The 13,094-nt window shown below is 40.4% G+C and overlaps 1 protein-coding gene across 1 annotated transcript in view; it reads left to right on the top strand.

Moving 5' to 3' along the window:
* LOC311136484 (septin-8-A) overlaps positions 1 to 12,899 on the top strand; it is a 33,145-nt gene extending 20,246 nt beyond the window's left edge. Inside the window, exons 6-10 of the mRNA XM_084170625.1 lie at positions 5,481 to 5,577; positions 7,678 to 7,846; positions 8,056 to 8,188; positions 8,505 to 8,674; positions 11,888 to 12,899. Coding sequence (XP_084026751.1) covers positions 5,481 to 5,577; positions 7,678 to 7,846; positions 8,056 to 8,188; positions 8,505 to 8,674; positions 11,888 to 11,891 — 573 coding nt within the window. The 3' untranslated portion in view covers positions 11,892 to 12,899. The remainder of the gene's footprint in view (positions 1 to 5,480; positions 5,578 to 7,677; positions 7,847 to 8,055; positions 8,189 to 8,504; positions 8,675 to 11,887) is intronic.
* Positions 12,900 to 13,094: the final 195 nt, after the last annotated feature.

Genomic DNA, 13,094 nt, shown 5'->3' with positions numbered 1-13,094 from the left:
AAAGAAAGAAATGTATCTTTGCTAAGGAGCTATTTTTGTTTGTTTTCAATGAACATTTTCTAAAATAATCACAGTAAGGTACTTAATTGTTGCCCAGAAATGATTTGATATTGAGATAAAAACTGCTGCATTGGACCTTTTTTTAAAGAGAGTTAGCCCTAGTTCAAACACCGCTCCATCGATTCACTGAACTAAAAAATGTCACTTTCTCTTTGGAAGAACAGGGATAGAGTGCAGTCTGAAACCACGCAGTCCGCCAGAGCAGTTGTCGGGAGAAATGGTCAAGCATATTAATATGCTAGTTGCATGCAAATAAAGGTTGCTTCGCTACCACACCTACAACAGAAGCACAATCATGGCCTCGGATTCACAGGTGGACGCATTAGAACAGACCCAGGGTCTGTTTCTGTGGTGGCAGAAACGCTAAAAGGCAGATGGTTAGTGTCGTTTTTGGTGCTCTTTGAAACCAGCAACTGACTGTAAAATACATCTAGCCTCGCAAAGCCGCCTGATCCCGTGAGCTTATATTAAACGCTGCACAGAGATGATAGCACAGCGTGAACCATTCTGGTATTTACGAGGCTACAGTACAACAACATACTAATTATTTTGCAATCTCGGGAGAAAATAGAACATCTACGATGCACAGTAATATCGCTATGCTAACATATCTCATAGTTTATTTTAGGGATGAGAAGAATCTTTGTGAGTCCTTAGTAAAAGGGAGTTATGAAATCTGAAGACACCGAGAAATTAAACGGATCATATTCACTGTTTCAAACATTTAACTTCCACGCTGCACAGATGTGTGAATAGTCTTTCTTTGCCGTTTTAGTGCTATAAACTTTGGTTTCTTTAACACAGAAAAGGTCTCTGTTATGCCTGAATTTGACTCAAAACCAACGAGGAAATCTGCAGTGTTGAGTGGTTGTATGAAACCAATCGGTACATTAAAGCTGCAATATGTAACTTTTTGGGCGACCCGACCAAATTCGCATAGAAATGTGAGTTATACATAGGTAATTCTCATTTGAAAGCAAGTCTAAGAGGTGGTAGATCTGTTCTATGTGCGCTATTTCTATGCTTCCCGTTCTTAAGTTTAGTTTATTTTGCGTCTTTTACTTTAGTTTTTTACACCAGCTGAAAATACAATATTTATGGTTATGGAAAATATATTTCACAGCGGTTTAGATGGTGCAATGATTGTCTACACCAGGGATGGGCAACTTTGATGGGGGTGGGGTCCACATAAAAACAGAACTCATCATGAGGAGCCGCAGTGGCTTGAGGCCCCACTGTGATCGGTAATTCAACCATGCTTACTTCAAGTTTAGATAGTCTAGCGGCCTGCTAACTTACCGATTTGTTGAAGAAAATGTAAAAAAATAAATAAAAAATCTATTCAGTTCGACTCGTCATAAATTCGGTGTCTGAACTGTGTGTTAAGTAGTTTCATCCTGTCAAAATCCGTCAGTTTAAGCTAGAGATCAGGTTTTTTGCATGGTCTCAGTCTCTATCCACCGCATCCGCCTATGTTGTTACCTCAACTACCTCAACTAGCCGGTGCCCCCGCACATTGACTCTGCAACGGTACCCCCCTGTATATATAGCCTCCCTACTGTCACTTTATTTTACTGTATATATAGCCTCCCTACTGTCACTTTATTTTACTTCTGCTCTTTTTTTCTCAACACTTTTTTGTTGTTGTTGTTTTATTCTTACTTTTTTTGTTTAAAATAAATGCACTGTTGGTTAAGGGCTGTAAGTAAGCATTTCACTGCAATGTCTGCACCTGTTGTATTCGGCGCATGTGACCAATAAAATTTGATTTGATTTGTTGTCCTTCCGCATCTGCGGTGGAAGGTTGCCGAGCTACAGAGGGGTTTGTCAGACCATGAGACATCCCGAAAATCGGTCTTCTCACGAAAACATCTGTAATGTCCAAACGGTTTGGTCCAAAAACAGTCTATGGAAAGGGGAGACTCACGAACACTATGGTGTTCTCCGTTTTCCTCTACGACCCCCACAAGTGTCACTCGTCTGAATGTAACCCATACAAACGAATGGAAGCATGGAGGTAGTTTTGTGCCAACAAAAATAAGGGGTTAAATATGTCAAAAAAACTCAAATATTTCTTGAGCTTTCTTATACAGTATCTCCTACATATAGGATAGACACTTTAAAACCTTATTCCTTATGATACATTTTTGGACGGTCTTTTTTTGCCATTTATGAATGTGTTGTTCAATGCGTTTCAATGGGCTATAGTAGTAAAGGCCAAATTCAATATTTTATCCCAAAAAAATTGATACCTAAAGGGGTCCTAAAATTCTAAATCGAATAGCTGAATTATCTATGGTATGACCATCTTAAAACAATTCCATATGTTAGCTTAATACCCCCTCCCCCAACAGACTTGTTGAGGTTAACTGCACAAGTAGATTGATTGCACAAATCAGTTCTGCTTGTGTGAGTATTGATGTGGGCACGCAGACCCGCGAGCCACTGCGGCCCCCACACCCATCAAAGTTGCCCATCCCTGATGTAAATGAATTGGCCGCCTGGCATTGGTAGAGCAGCTAATCAGTTGATCAGACAGAGAGAACTGGGTTTGTCGCTCTGTCTAGTGTCTATGGATGCGTCCCAAATGTCACCCTATTACCTATATACTATAGTGCACTACTTTTGACCAGAGCCCTATGGGACACTAAATTGGGAATAGGGTGCCATTTGGGACGTACCCTACAGCTCTGTGTTCAGGCTAGATGACCTCAGTGCCTGGGCCGTAGCCAGTTTTGTCTTGCCACTTAATTTTTGAGGTTGCTTTGGTGAACATATTTTCCTCATGATGGCTCACTGGCCAGGGTAATTCTGGGCGCAATAAAGAACCATGGGCCAATTTTACCATCATTGGTCATTAGATTATCGCCAGGTGATCTTTCATTAACCCCTTACACTCGTGGAAATTGACCTATATGGATAGGGCCAAATTGAAATGTTTTTAACAGAAGAACAATAAAAATCATGGTAGCAATTGAAAGAGAACACTTTGGAGATTATGGGGAAATGATCACACCAAAGGTGAGGACACAACAGTTCATATGACACAAGACTGAATCCAAACATTACACTGTTGATTTGATCTGCATTTTACCTTTACTGTACTTTTCACAGCATTTGTCAATAAGGAAATCTGAAAATACGTTCAGTAACATAATAAGAATATTCTTTGAAATGTGGGAGTAGGTGCAAGATAAGAAAAAAATAGGGTTTGAGTGAGGTTTAACTGATGTCTCCAAGTGGCCTCACACCTCTCCAAACTGTACCCACCATCAGACAATTACTGTTTACGCAATCCAAAAACGGTCCATTATAAATCGCAATCTGGGTCAGGTGGGCATAATTTGAAAGCTCATTCTATTGCTGACATGGCTTGCTACAGTAAGTTATAAAATACGATCTTAGTGTTAGGCTTTCAAAAGGCACAAACCGACTGTAATTTTGGTGCACATAGAATGGAGTCATGAGTGCATTCAAGTGTTTGTTCCATGGCAAATTTTCTTCACAATACGACAAACTGGCTCATTCTATAACGCATGTCATCCTTGTAACTGGATTAAACATAGCGATCATAAACGTTGATACTGTAAATTCCATGAGTTTTCAAATATGGAAATGTGGGACTCAAGGGTGTGTGGTTTGCTTGTATGACATCAAATATGTATTTATTATAATCCTCAACGTTTCATCTTTCAGAACACATTGACCTCACTCGGACAACAACAAATGTGCAAAAGTAGCCCAATTAGCAGAAGGGGTGGGGGCATCTTTCTGTCGCACGCGGTCCTCAAGTTTATAACTGCTGTCAGTCAAAACTCATACAGCGCAGTGAAGTGGAGAACCTAAGCTTTGTATAGCATGTTACTGTACAGCCACTGTGTTCCAATTTAGGCGCTTATCAAGGACAAACTCTGCCATTTTCAACCCGTATACGGGATGACAGGTGCTGTGAGTGGAAAGGGCTATACCATCATTACGTGCTAAAATCAGTCACACATCTGGTCACACATTACAACCATCATCCACCACCGATTTACCGTTCCATAACGTGGATGACATTATCTTTAGTCCTGATTGCAACCAACATTTTTCAAGATGATTTCGCACTCTGGTGGGTATTATCATTGGAACAATTTGATCTTACAATTTTAACTGGCTTAGGGCGATTTATCTATTTGACAATCATTCTGTGCAACTGAAATAAAGTATTTAATTTACTTGTTTATCACGGCAAATCTAATATGTAAATGTAGCCTACCCTACACATTTTATGAATGGAAATATCATGGTGTAGGATACATTTTTTTTGTTTCCTATTTATGTAATTCATTAATGATTTTACTTGTCTGAATTGAATATGGCCATTTCTTATCAAGAGGGGAAAAGGAAATATTCCTGAACTGTAAGCTACACTTTGACATTTGAAACTAAATCGTGATTGTGTTGTATTTTGAATCAAATTATATTGTATTCTAATATTTTGCAGATAGCGGAGATTATTTATTGATTTATTTATTTGTAGAACAACGTGATAAGTCAATAATGAACCTTTATGATTTCGTACAGTGATACATTAATTAGGCCAGTGGGCCTACTGTGGCATATTGTACTTTATTGAAGAAACAATGTCTGTCACACATGTTGCTGCAATCCATATCACTTTCATATACAATGTAGTAATTCATTAAAAGTTGGTCTTCAATAACTTTTTTTTTTGCAAAGTTATAATCATCGTAATTGACAGGCTACATTTCCAGTCAAGTAATTGTATTTCAGTTGTAAAATATCACATTCTTCTATTTATCTTTTTCATATTTCTATTTCGTTGTCCCTGATAGGATGTTTTCTCCACTGGGGCGGGACAATGTAAACGCAGACAATGACCATTTCCCATGCCATTTCCACTGTCTAGTATTAAGCCGGCTTGACACCGTAACAGTGTCAGATCAGGTGCTCTTCTAGTTTTATTCCGCAGTTTTTTTTTCATTGCAACCAGGGTTATTTTAGCGTGTATTTTAGCGTGTAGCGTGTTGAGAAATCCAGCGGTAACCTGCAGGTTCCACATCTCTGTTGCAATCAGGCCAATATGTTTAATCAGACCAACAAGACATGCCTCTAAATACAGCTAGCTAGATGTTAAACACAGCCCCCGAAGTAACTTATATGTCCACACTGTTTAGAGTTACTCTTGTGTGGTCTATGGCAACGTTGTTACAACCAAAGTTTTAATCTAAGTTAAACGTTAGTATTTTTTCTCTCTTCCATGGACATCTGTCTAAGCAGTTAGACGTGTCCAGTAAAAATGTTGGCTATGCTGTAAGGAAGGAAGTGTAACCTGTGTGAGAGTGAAGGGCGTTGTGGAAGCTGCTTCTGGTCAAATCTGTAACCTGACTAACCTCTTGACCTGTGAACTCTTTCAGGCTCACCTCCCCTTCGCTGTGGTGGGGAGCATCGAGGAGGTCAAAGTGGGGAACAAAACGGTGCGAGCCAGGCAGTATCCCTGGGGAGTAGTGCAAGGTGAGTACCTCTCCTTCTGTACCTCTCGGCACTTCTTTGCATTTCAGGAAAGAACCACTGCTCAGGAAGTCAGTCCCTAGTGTCTTGGGAAAATGGCAGAGACCGATGAATGCACTATTGGTAGTATTACCACAGGGACACTGCTACATTGTTTGCTTTGTTTTCAGACATTTAGCTGTGTTCGACAGGGAGGCTAAACGCTGTAATTTGATCACATCACTGAGCACTGAAAGTGAGAATATTTGAACCCAGCTGGGAGTTTGATTTAGAATGGTCTCTCCATTATCCTGTGCCTGTTTCCATTCCCCAATCCTCCAAGAACCGTGGTTTAGGGTTATTTATAAAGCCTGCCTCATAGGGGAGAGCGTAGGAGAGGGTTTCCATCAGTCAACATGGTGATAAACACTAGGCTAGACAGAAAATGATTAAGACTCCGGGGTTCCCAAACTTTTTTGGCACGTGACCTCATTTTGATATTTAAAAAAAATGTGACCCCACCATGTAGAAAAAGTGATTTAAGCACCTGCCAATGTTTCATTTTTAAATTGGGACTATGACGACCTATTACAAATCAGTCTGACAGTACTTTTGACAGCATTTCAATCTAAAGGAAGCATGGTTTGAAATGACTGAAATGCATCATATAGGTATTGGGAAGTTCAGAAGAATTTTGTTTGATCTTCTGTCTAGAAAATAACATAATTGATGTTCTTTTTCCCCTAGTCTGATTTAGTGCCTGGTCTTGTCCACTCTGTTCTAATGAGTCATGCGTGGCTTGTGGGCATTGTAGAGGGAAACAGAAGACACATACGTGTTCCTGGGAGTCTTATCTTTCAGTGATGGTCAAATAATGTTGTAGCTTAAACCGTTCAAGAGATAAAGCCAGATTTGTAGGAAGAAAACCGAAACAGCTCTGTTTATTACAACCGCATCTAGCGACTACCGGAGGTTACTGACGTAACCCAGGTTCTATGAACTAAGTGCGATTTTTCTAATTTTATTTCGGTTTCTCTCGCGACCCCATTTTCAAATTGTTTGGGAAACACTGGATTAAGTGAATCATGTTGTGTTCACTTGATTGAATCTCCGTCGCTTATAGCAGCAACCGTCTCAATCAAAACAGTTTTCCTATGTCATACATGTGCTATGATAAATGAGAAACACAGTCTTGTGGGGAAAAAAATGATATCTCTGCTGTTATCTCTGAACCCCAGACGACTATGACAGATAGCAGACCGCTGGTATTTCTTCCCTGCCAATAATATCTGTGCAGAGTGTGTGTAATGTGTGTCTCCCATGCCCTGGCAACTCTGGGTTTCCCGGGGTCAACAAATTGCACCCCGGGTCTCAGCGGGGAGTTTACCAGAGAGGTTGTTAGATGCCAGATGTCATCAGCCATTTTCTTCCCCATTTCTCCTCTCCAAAGACTTCAAAGTGTAGGTTTGTCTGTGTATGTCATTTTTCTCTCATACAGTACTGAAGGTGTAGTGACTATCATGTCGAAGGCGATCATGTTCCACGCTAAATGCTGCGCTAATTGTCACAATTTTTTATAGCATCCTTACATCCAGCACAGCGCTCACAGCTGGGGTTGATACAGTATTTATTTTCACTATATCCCGCAGTAAACCACTGTAGCCATGGAGTCCATGCGCTTCCTCTGGTCTTTTTCAGGGCAAATTCTCCCCCACTTATGTCAAGTCTGAAAAGCAGGAAAGGCTTCCTGCTCCAGTCCTCACATGATTGGATGCATGAGAACTCTTTGACTCAGAGTTAGTGGAACGTAAAACAAGGACAAAGTCCAGAGGTTTTCTAATTAATGTACAGTACTCTTTTGCCAAATATCCCCAAAGTTCTTTCCTCAATCGTTCTGTGCTTTCCTCAGTTGATGTGATGCTACTCCTACTCGGAGAAGAGAGTTGTCTTACAGCACCTAGTTTATCATTAATCGACTGCAGGAGCCCCACAATGTGGACCCATTTGAACTTGTATACCATTTATGTAGATTAATTGACCGTGGTTGAGGGTGGTGCCTTTGACCTCAGATGTTAGTAAGATCGTCTCATTGACATTGTATTGTCGCTGTGCTGTCCCGTCCAGTGGAGAACGAGAGCCACTGTGACTTTGTGAAGCTGCGGGAGATGCTGATCAGGGTGAACATGGAGGATCTGAGGGAGCAGACTCACGCCCGCCACTATGAGCTCTACCGCCGCTGCAAACTGGAGGAGATGGGATTCAAAGATACAGACCCTGACTGTCAGCCATTCAGGTGAGGCAGCAAGGCTGATCACAGAACACACAAACACTGAAATTAATAGTTAGTCATATGTTATAGGAAAGCAGACCAATGAATCCCAGAGTTCAGCATGTAAAGATGCTCTGTGAGTGATTTAAAACCTGTAATTCCTTTGTGAGTTAGTCCAAGCTGTAGTTAGTCTGAGATGTAGTAAGCCACTTCTCTCTTTGTCCTGTTCACAGCCTCCAGGAGACCTACGAAGCCAAGAGGAAAGAGTTCATGGGAGACCTGCAGAAGAAGGAGGAGGAGATGAGACAGATGTTTGTCAACAAAGTGAAGGAGACTGAGGCAGAGCTGAAAGAGAAGGAGAGAGAGGTGAGGGTGTGGCTGCTGGCTGGGAAGGAGGAGGAAGGTGGGGGATGAAGGATATTTCAGGAAATGGGTTTGCTGTCTTATGGAGGATTCAGTTGCATATAAATGTGAGTGTTGCACATACATGTAGTTAAAGTGAACGTTGACATTGACACCTACATACAGTCAAATGTAACAATGCCGTTGACATTGACACCTACATACAGTCAAATGTAACAATGCATGTTTATACCTGTGCTGACCTTTTGATATATATTTGGATTGTAGATAATCAAGCTTTATCTCTTGGCCTGACGTCTTATCTTTCTGCCACTATCAGTTGCACAACAAGTTTGAGCAGCTGAAGCACATGCACCAGGAGGAGAAGAGGAAGGTGGAGGAAAAGAGACGGGAACTGGAGGAGGAAATGAACGCCTTCAACCGCAGGAAGGTGGCAGCTGAGACATTGTCCTTAGCCCAGCCACTCAAGAAGGACAAGGACAAGAAAAAGTAAGCAAGTTCCTGTCCTCTCGCTCTCCCTCTATTCCTCCCAATCCTTACCTTCTCTTACCCTTCAAAGTCCCTTTATCCTTCCTTTTTTCCCAAAAGGAGTGAATTGAGATCACAGATAGTAGTGGATTGACTTAAATTATATTAGAAGCAGACACCGTAAAGAGTCCGTACCCTGATCATGAGGGGCCTTCCCCTCTGTCCCCCCCCCCAAATTCCATACCAGGATGTTGTATTTATTGTACACTGAAATAGTTATATGAATATGAGCAGACTGACTTATGGAAAATACCTAAACTTACCAGCTCCTAGTTGGAGAAAGGCAGATTCTCTGTGAGGCAGTCACATAACCTTTTTAAGCTTCTACAGGCTCCATCTAGTGGATAATATGTGCATTGGCAGTTATTAGTGAAACCGTTCATCCATTTTGTGGTTAGTCTGACAGATTTCATAGTTCCTGAGGTACTGCTTGGGTTTTCACTAGATTAGGGACTGTACGTTATTTATATATATTTTTACTCAACCCTCCCTGAACGCTTGAAAAAACAATGTGACCAATGTTCCCTCTAATGTTTTTGGGCACTGAGCAAATTTCAGGTCTGCCGAGTGCAAACATGAAGTTGTGAAAATTCGGTGCAACTTCCAGCATGTATTTACTGTGAACACAGGCTGTACCCGCTTTAAATGTTTTACTATTGTGCAGAGGCCCGTCGGTCGGAGGCGTGACCACTTTAAGCCAAATCCAACATAATAAGAACAGCCTAAGAAACAAAACTCTACCAGCGGTTTCTAAAACGGCTGTCCTCAACAGTCTTGTACGACGCACTTGAACTCGCCCTACTGTCCGAGTACCACCTATATTGCATATGCAGACTAACTGATCCACCGCATGAACCTTATTATCACACCAATGATATCTAGGATCCAAATTCACCACGTGTCTACCATGAAGTTCATAAAACTCCACAGAGCCCCTTGCGCAGTGGAACCAAGAATAATACGTGACCACTGCTGTCCATTCAGCACCACGGGTTCGAAGGGCGCTCAAATCGCTCAAAATAACCCTCATCAAGATGTTGCCTACATCTAATAGATCAACTCATTACTTATTATTATTATTATTATTTTATTCAACGGGTGGGTTTAATCCAGAATGCTGATTGGTTAAAACCGCATTCCAGCCGGTGTCTATTCCACAAGTTACCACCGGCTAAATCTATGATGTTAAAATGCATATTTACTCTGTTTCATCTGATTTAGCAATCCAGTCTCATCAGCCCAGCCAGGCAATTTATAAACTTGATCTCCACTATAAAAAGCATCTAGACATTATCTCTCATTTCTTTTAGACTGACATTTAGTTTTCAACAGCGGAGATTTGCATAAACCTTGCAGTCTGTCTCTCTTCGACATTTGCAACATTGTTTCAATATTCAAATTAGATATTCAGCTGTCGCATAGTAATAAACGTGTCGGGATGAGACAGACCGGCAGGCAGCTTTTCTCAGCCATTTGAAATCATGAATCAGCATAATTTTTAAGGATATAAACAAAGATCAATAGAAAACAGGTAAAATGAAACGAAGTGCAGCTAGTTTGCAGTCTTTCAAGCTTCAGTTTGAATTGATTGTGTTAGCTGTGTTGGCTAGCTCCTCTGAACAACAGTGTCCTGCAAGAGAGCACATTTTCTTTGCCAGATGAAATCGCGCATCATTAGCTCATTTGTAATGGATGTATCCAAATAAATGTAATTAGAAAAAAGCTTAAACAAATGTAAATGCAGCTACTTTGTTGTTATTCTGGCTGCACTGTTTGACGTGACTGTAAGTTAGCCGTAGTTGGCTAGCTAGCAAGCAAGGGATAAGAACGTTGCCAGCCAGTATGGCAATAGAGCATTTAGAACGAACGACTGGGTCGCGTCCATAGATACAGAACAAAAAGACTTAACGACTGGGTCGCGTCTCTGGCAACCGAACCGATAGACCGAATGACCAGCCGGCTTGGGTAGCAACCAAATTTACATATTTGTGTCGGGACTATATCTTGTGTAAGGATGAAATAGTATGAATAAATTCATCAAAGTAACGTTTTTAATGAAAATATGTAAATCATTATTTGAATATGTTGATAACCCGTTGTATAAATGTGATAATGCCCTCGAAGCCGTTTTTTGGAGGATATATTGGCATGGTTTGCCGGCCCTCGACGAACACCCGTGTCAATATATCCTCCGAACACCGGCTTCTCGGGCATTATCACTTAAATATTCAATCTGTGGTTACAAACTTTGATTGTGAAATGATTGTCATTTAATTATTTATTTTGCGCTCACCTAAAAAAATAACATTACACCACTGCTCCTTGGCTATAGAAAGTTGTAGCGCAGCCTCCGAATGTCATAGAGACAAACCATGATTGGGAACGCCTATCCATTGCAGTGTGTAATGCAGTGTAGCCTCGTTTTTTTATATACACCATCCCAGCAGTACATAAACTCAAAGTACATTTTCGTAAAAATATAACTTAGTCTTGTGCTTCTCCAAGCATGCTCTTAGTATAGCCTATAGTATAGATTATGGATCAATTGATTGAGACCACACTAGGCTCAGTTGATATTGCTCGCCCAGCAGAGAATCAGGGATGAGGGGCATCATCAGGCACACATGAGATACTATAATAAGCAACTAATTCTCCAACTCTGAGCAATATGACATTTTAATCGATTACAAATTACATGACCCTCCCTTGGACTAAATTAAAAAACACTAAACCCTCCCCCTGACTGAAATTGAAAAATCATGACCCTCCCCCATTTTCCTCCAGGTAACTATTGTATAAATTTCGATCACTTCATGACACATTTTTATATTAACTTTACATTTACAGTGGCATTTTTCATGAGTTGTCTTCAAAATGGAGTTGAACGGCTCCCTCCACTGACAGCTCTGAGAATTACTACTCATTAATTAATTCTGCTGTACTGACATAATGATTCTCTGAGGCACATTCCACAAATGTTCTGACCTTTATTTTTATATTTTTTTCTGTCTCTATTCTCTCTTTCACCTTCATTATACTTTATCTTCATGAAGTCATACATTTTTCTGAAAGAATGTGAATGTGGATGTATATGATTTGCATTATTTCACTCCATAGTGTGTTTCCATTCACTTTATTTTGTTATTTTTAGTCATTTTCTTTGTTTTCTTTCAGTTAATGTATGGGCCCAGTATGCCAAGCCTACCATGGATTTGTCTTCCATCATCATAGTGACGTCAACGTTTGTTTTTTGACATTCCTTCATGACATTGTGCACATGGACCAAAGACCCTGATGGGACCGGAGACCGAGAGAGAGCTAACTTGCTGACAGTGGCCATTCCCTTCTCTAGGGTCATTCATGTTATAATTTGGGACATGTTTTTTATACATTTTGTTCTGTTTTTCTTTTTCTAGTTTGAGACACACTGATCTGTTTTGCTCACCATCACTGATTTATGACAGAAGGCACAACAAATCATGGACTTTCAACTTCACTGCTTTTTGGTACTAACTTGTTGTTACCTTGTTCTCCCATGTTGTCAGTTAATGTCATGTTAATGGATAAGCATTTACTGGTAGTGTAGGTGGACTCGACTCATCAACAGCCAAACACCATTGTCTGACATCAGGTGGCGTCACTCGTACTTGACACTCGCCCCTCAACTGACAGTGCAGACATTTCATTACACTATCTAATGTAAGACAATGGCCATACACCTCATAGAGTGGTCTGAAATCTGAGCCAAACTAGGCCAGACCTTAATCATGCATAGCAATAACGTAACTAAGTACAGTACCTGTATATTTATATTTTTGCAAACACGTATATGTAGGTACCATCAAGTATACTAGTCCTAAGTCTTAAAAATATGCAATCAATTCTGGTGTTGTTTATCCAGAAACCTGTATGTGAATATTTTCAAAGCTTACTTGGCTTTATTAAAATGCAGATATGCAAAGTGTATTCGTTTTTAAGTATATGATAAAGCACACATTACTGTATGTTGTCTAATTGTGATGTACCGTAAGCCATTGACGTGAGTGGTGTCACAGTTTACACGGCCCATATACAATGCAGCAACTAATAGAGGCCTCAACTCACAGTAGAAATGTTTACATCGAAAGACTAGAAGAGAGAAGATGTACTCATTTTCATTGGAAATAAATGCAACTGTTGCCTTTGATGTCTCCCTATCACATGATTTATTTGATTTTATAAACTGGGTGGTTCGAGCTGATTGGCTGAAAGCTGTGGTATATCAGACCGTATACCATGGGTATGACAACATTTATTTATACTGCTCTAATTACGTTGGTAACCAGTTTACAATAGCAATAAGGCACCTCTGAGGTTTGTGATATGGCCAATATACCACGGC

Source organism: Coregonus lavaretus, assembly GCF_964263955.1.
Source record: "Coregonus lavaretus genome assembly, chromosome: 10".
NCBI lineage: Eukaryota > Metazoa > Chordata > Actinopteri > Salmoniformes > Salmonidae > Coregonus > Coregonus lavaretus.
Note: the sequence above shows the minus strand (reverse complement) of the source record. Positions and strands in the feature narration are given on the sequence as shown.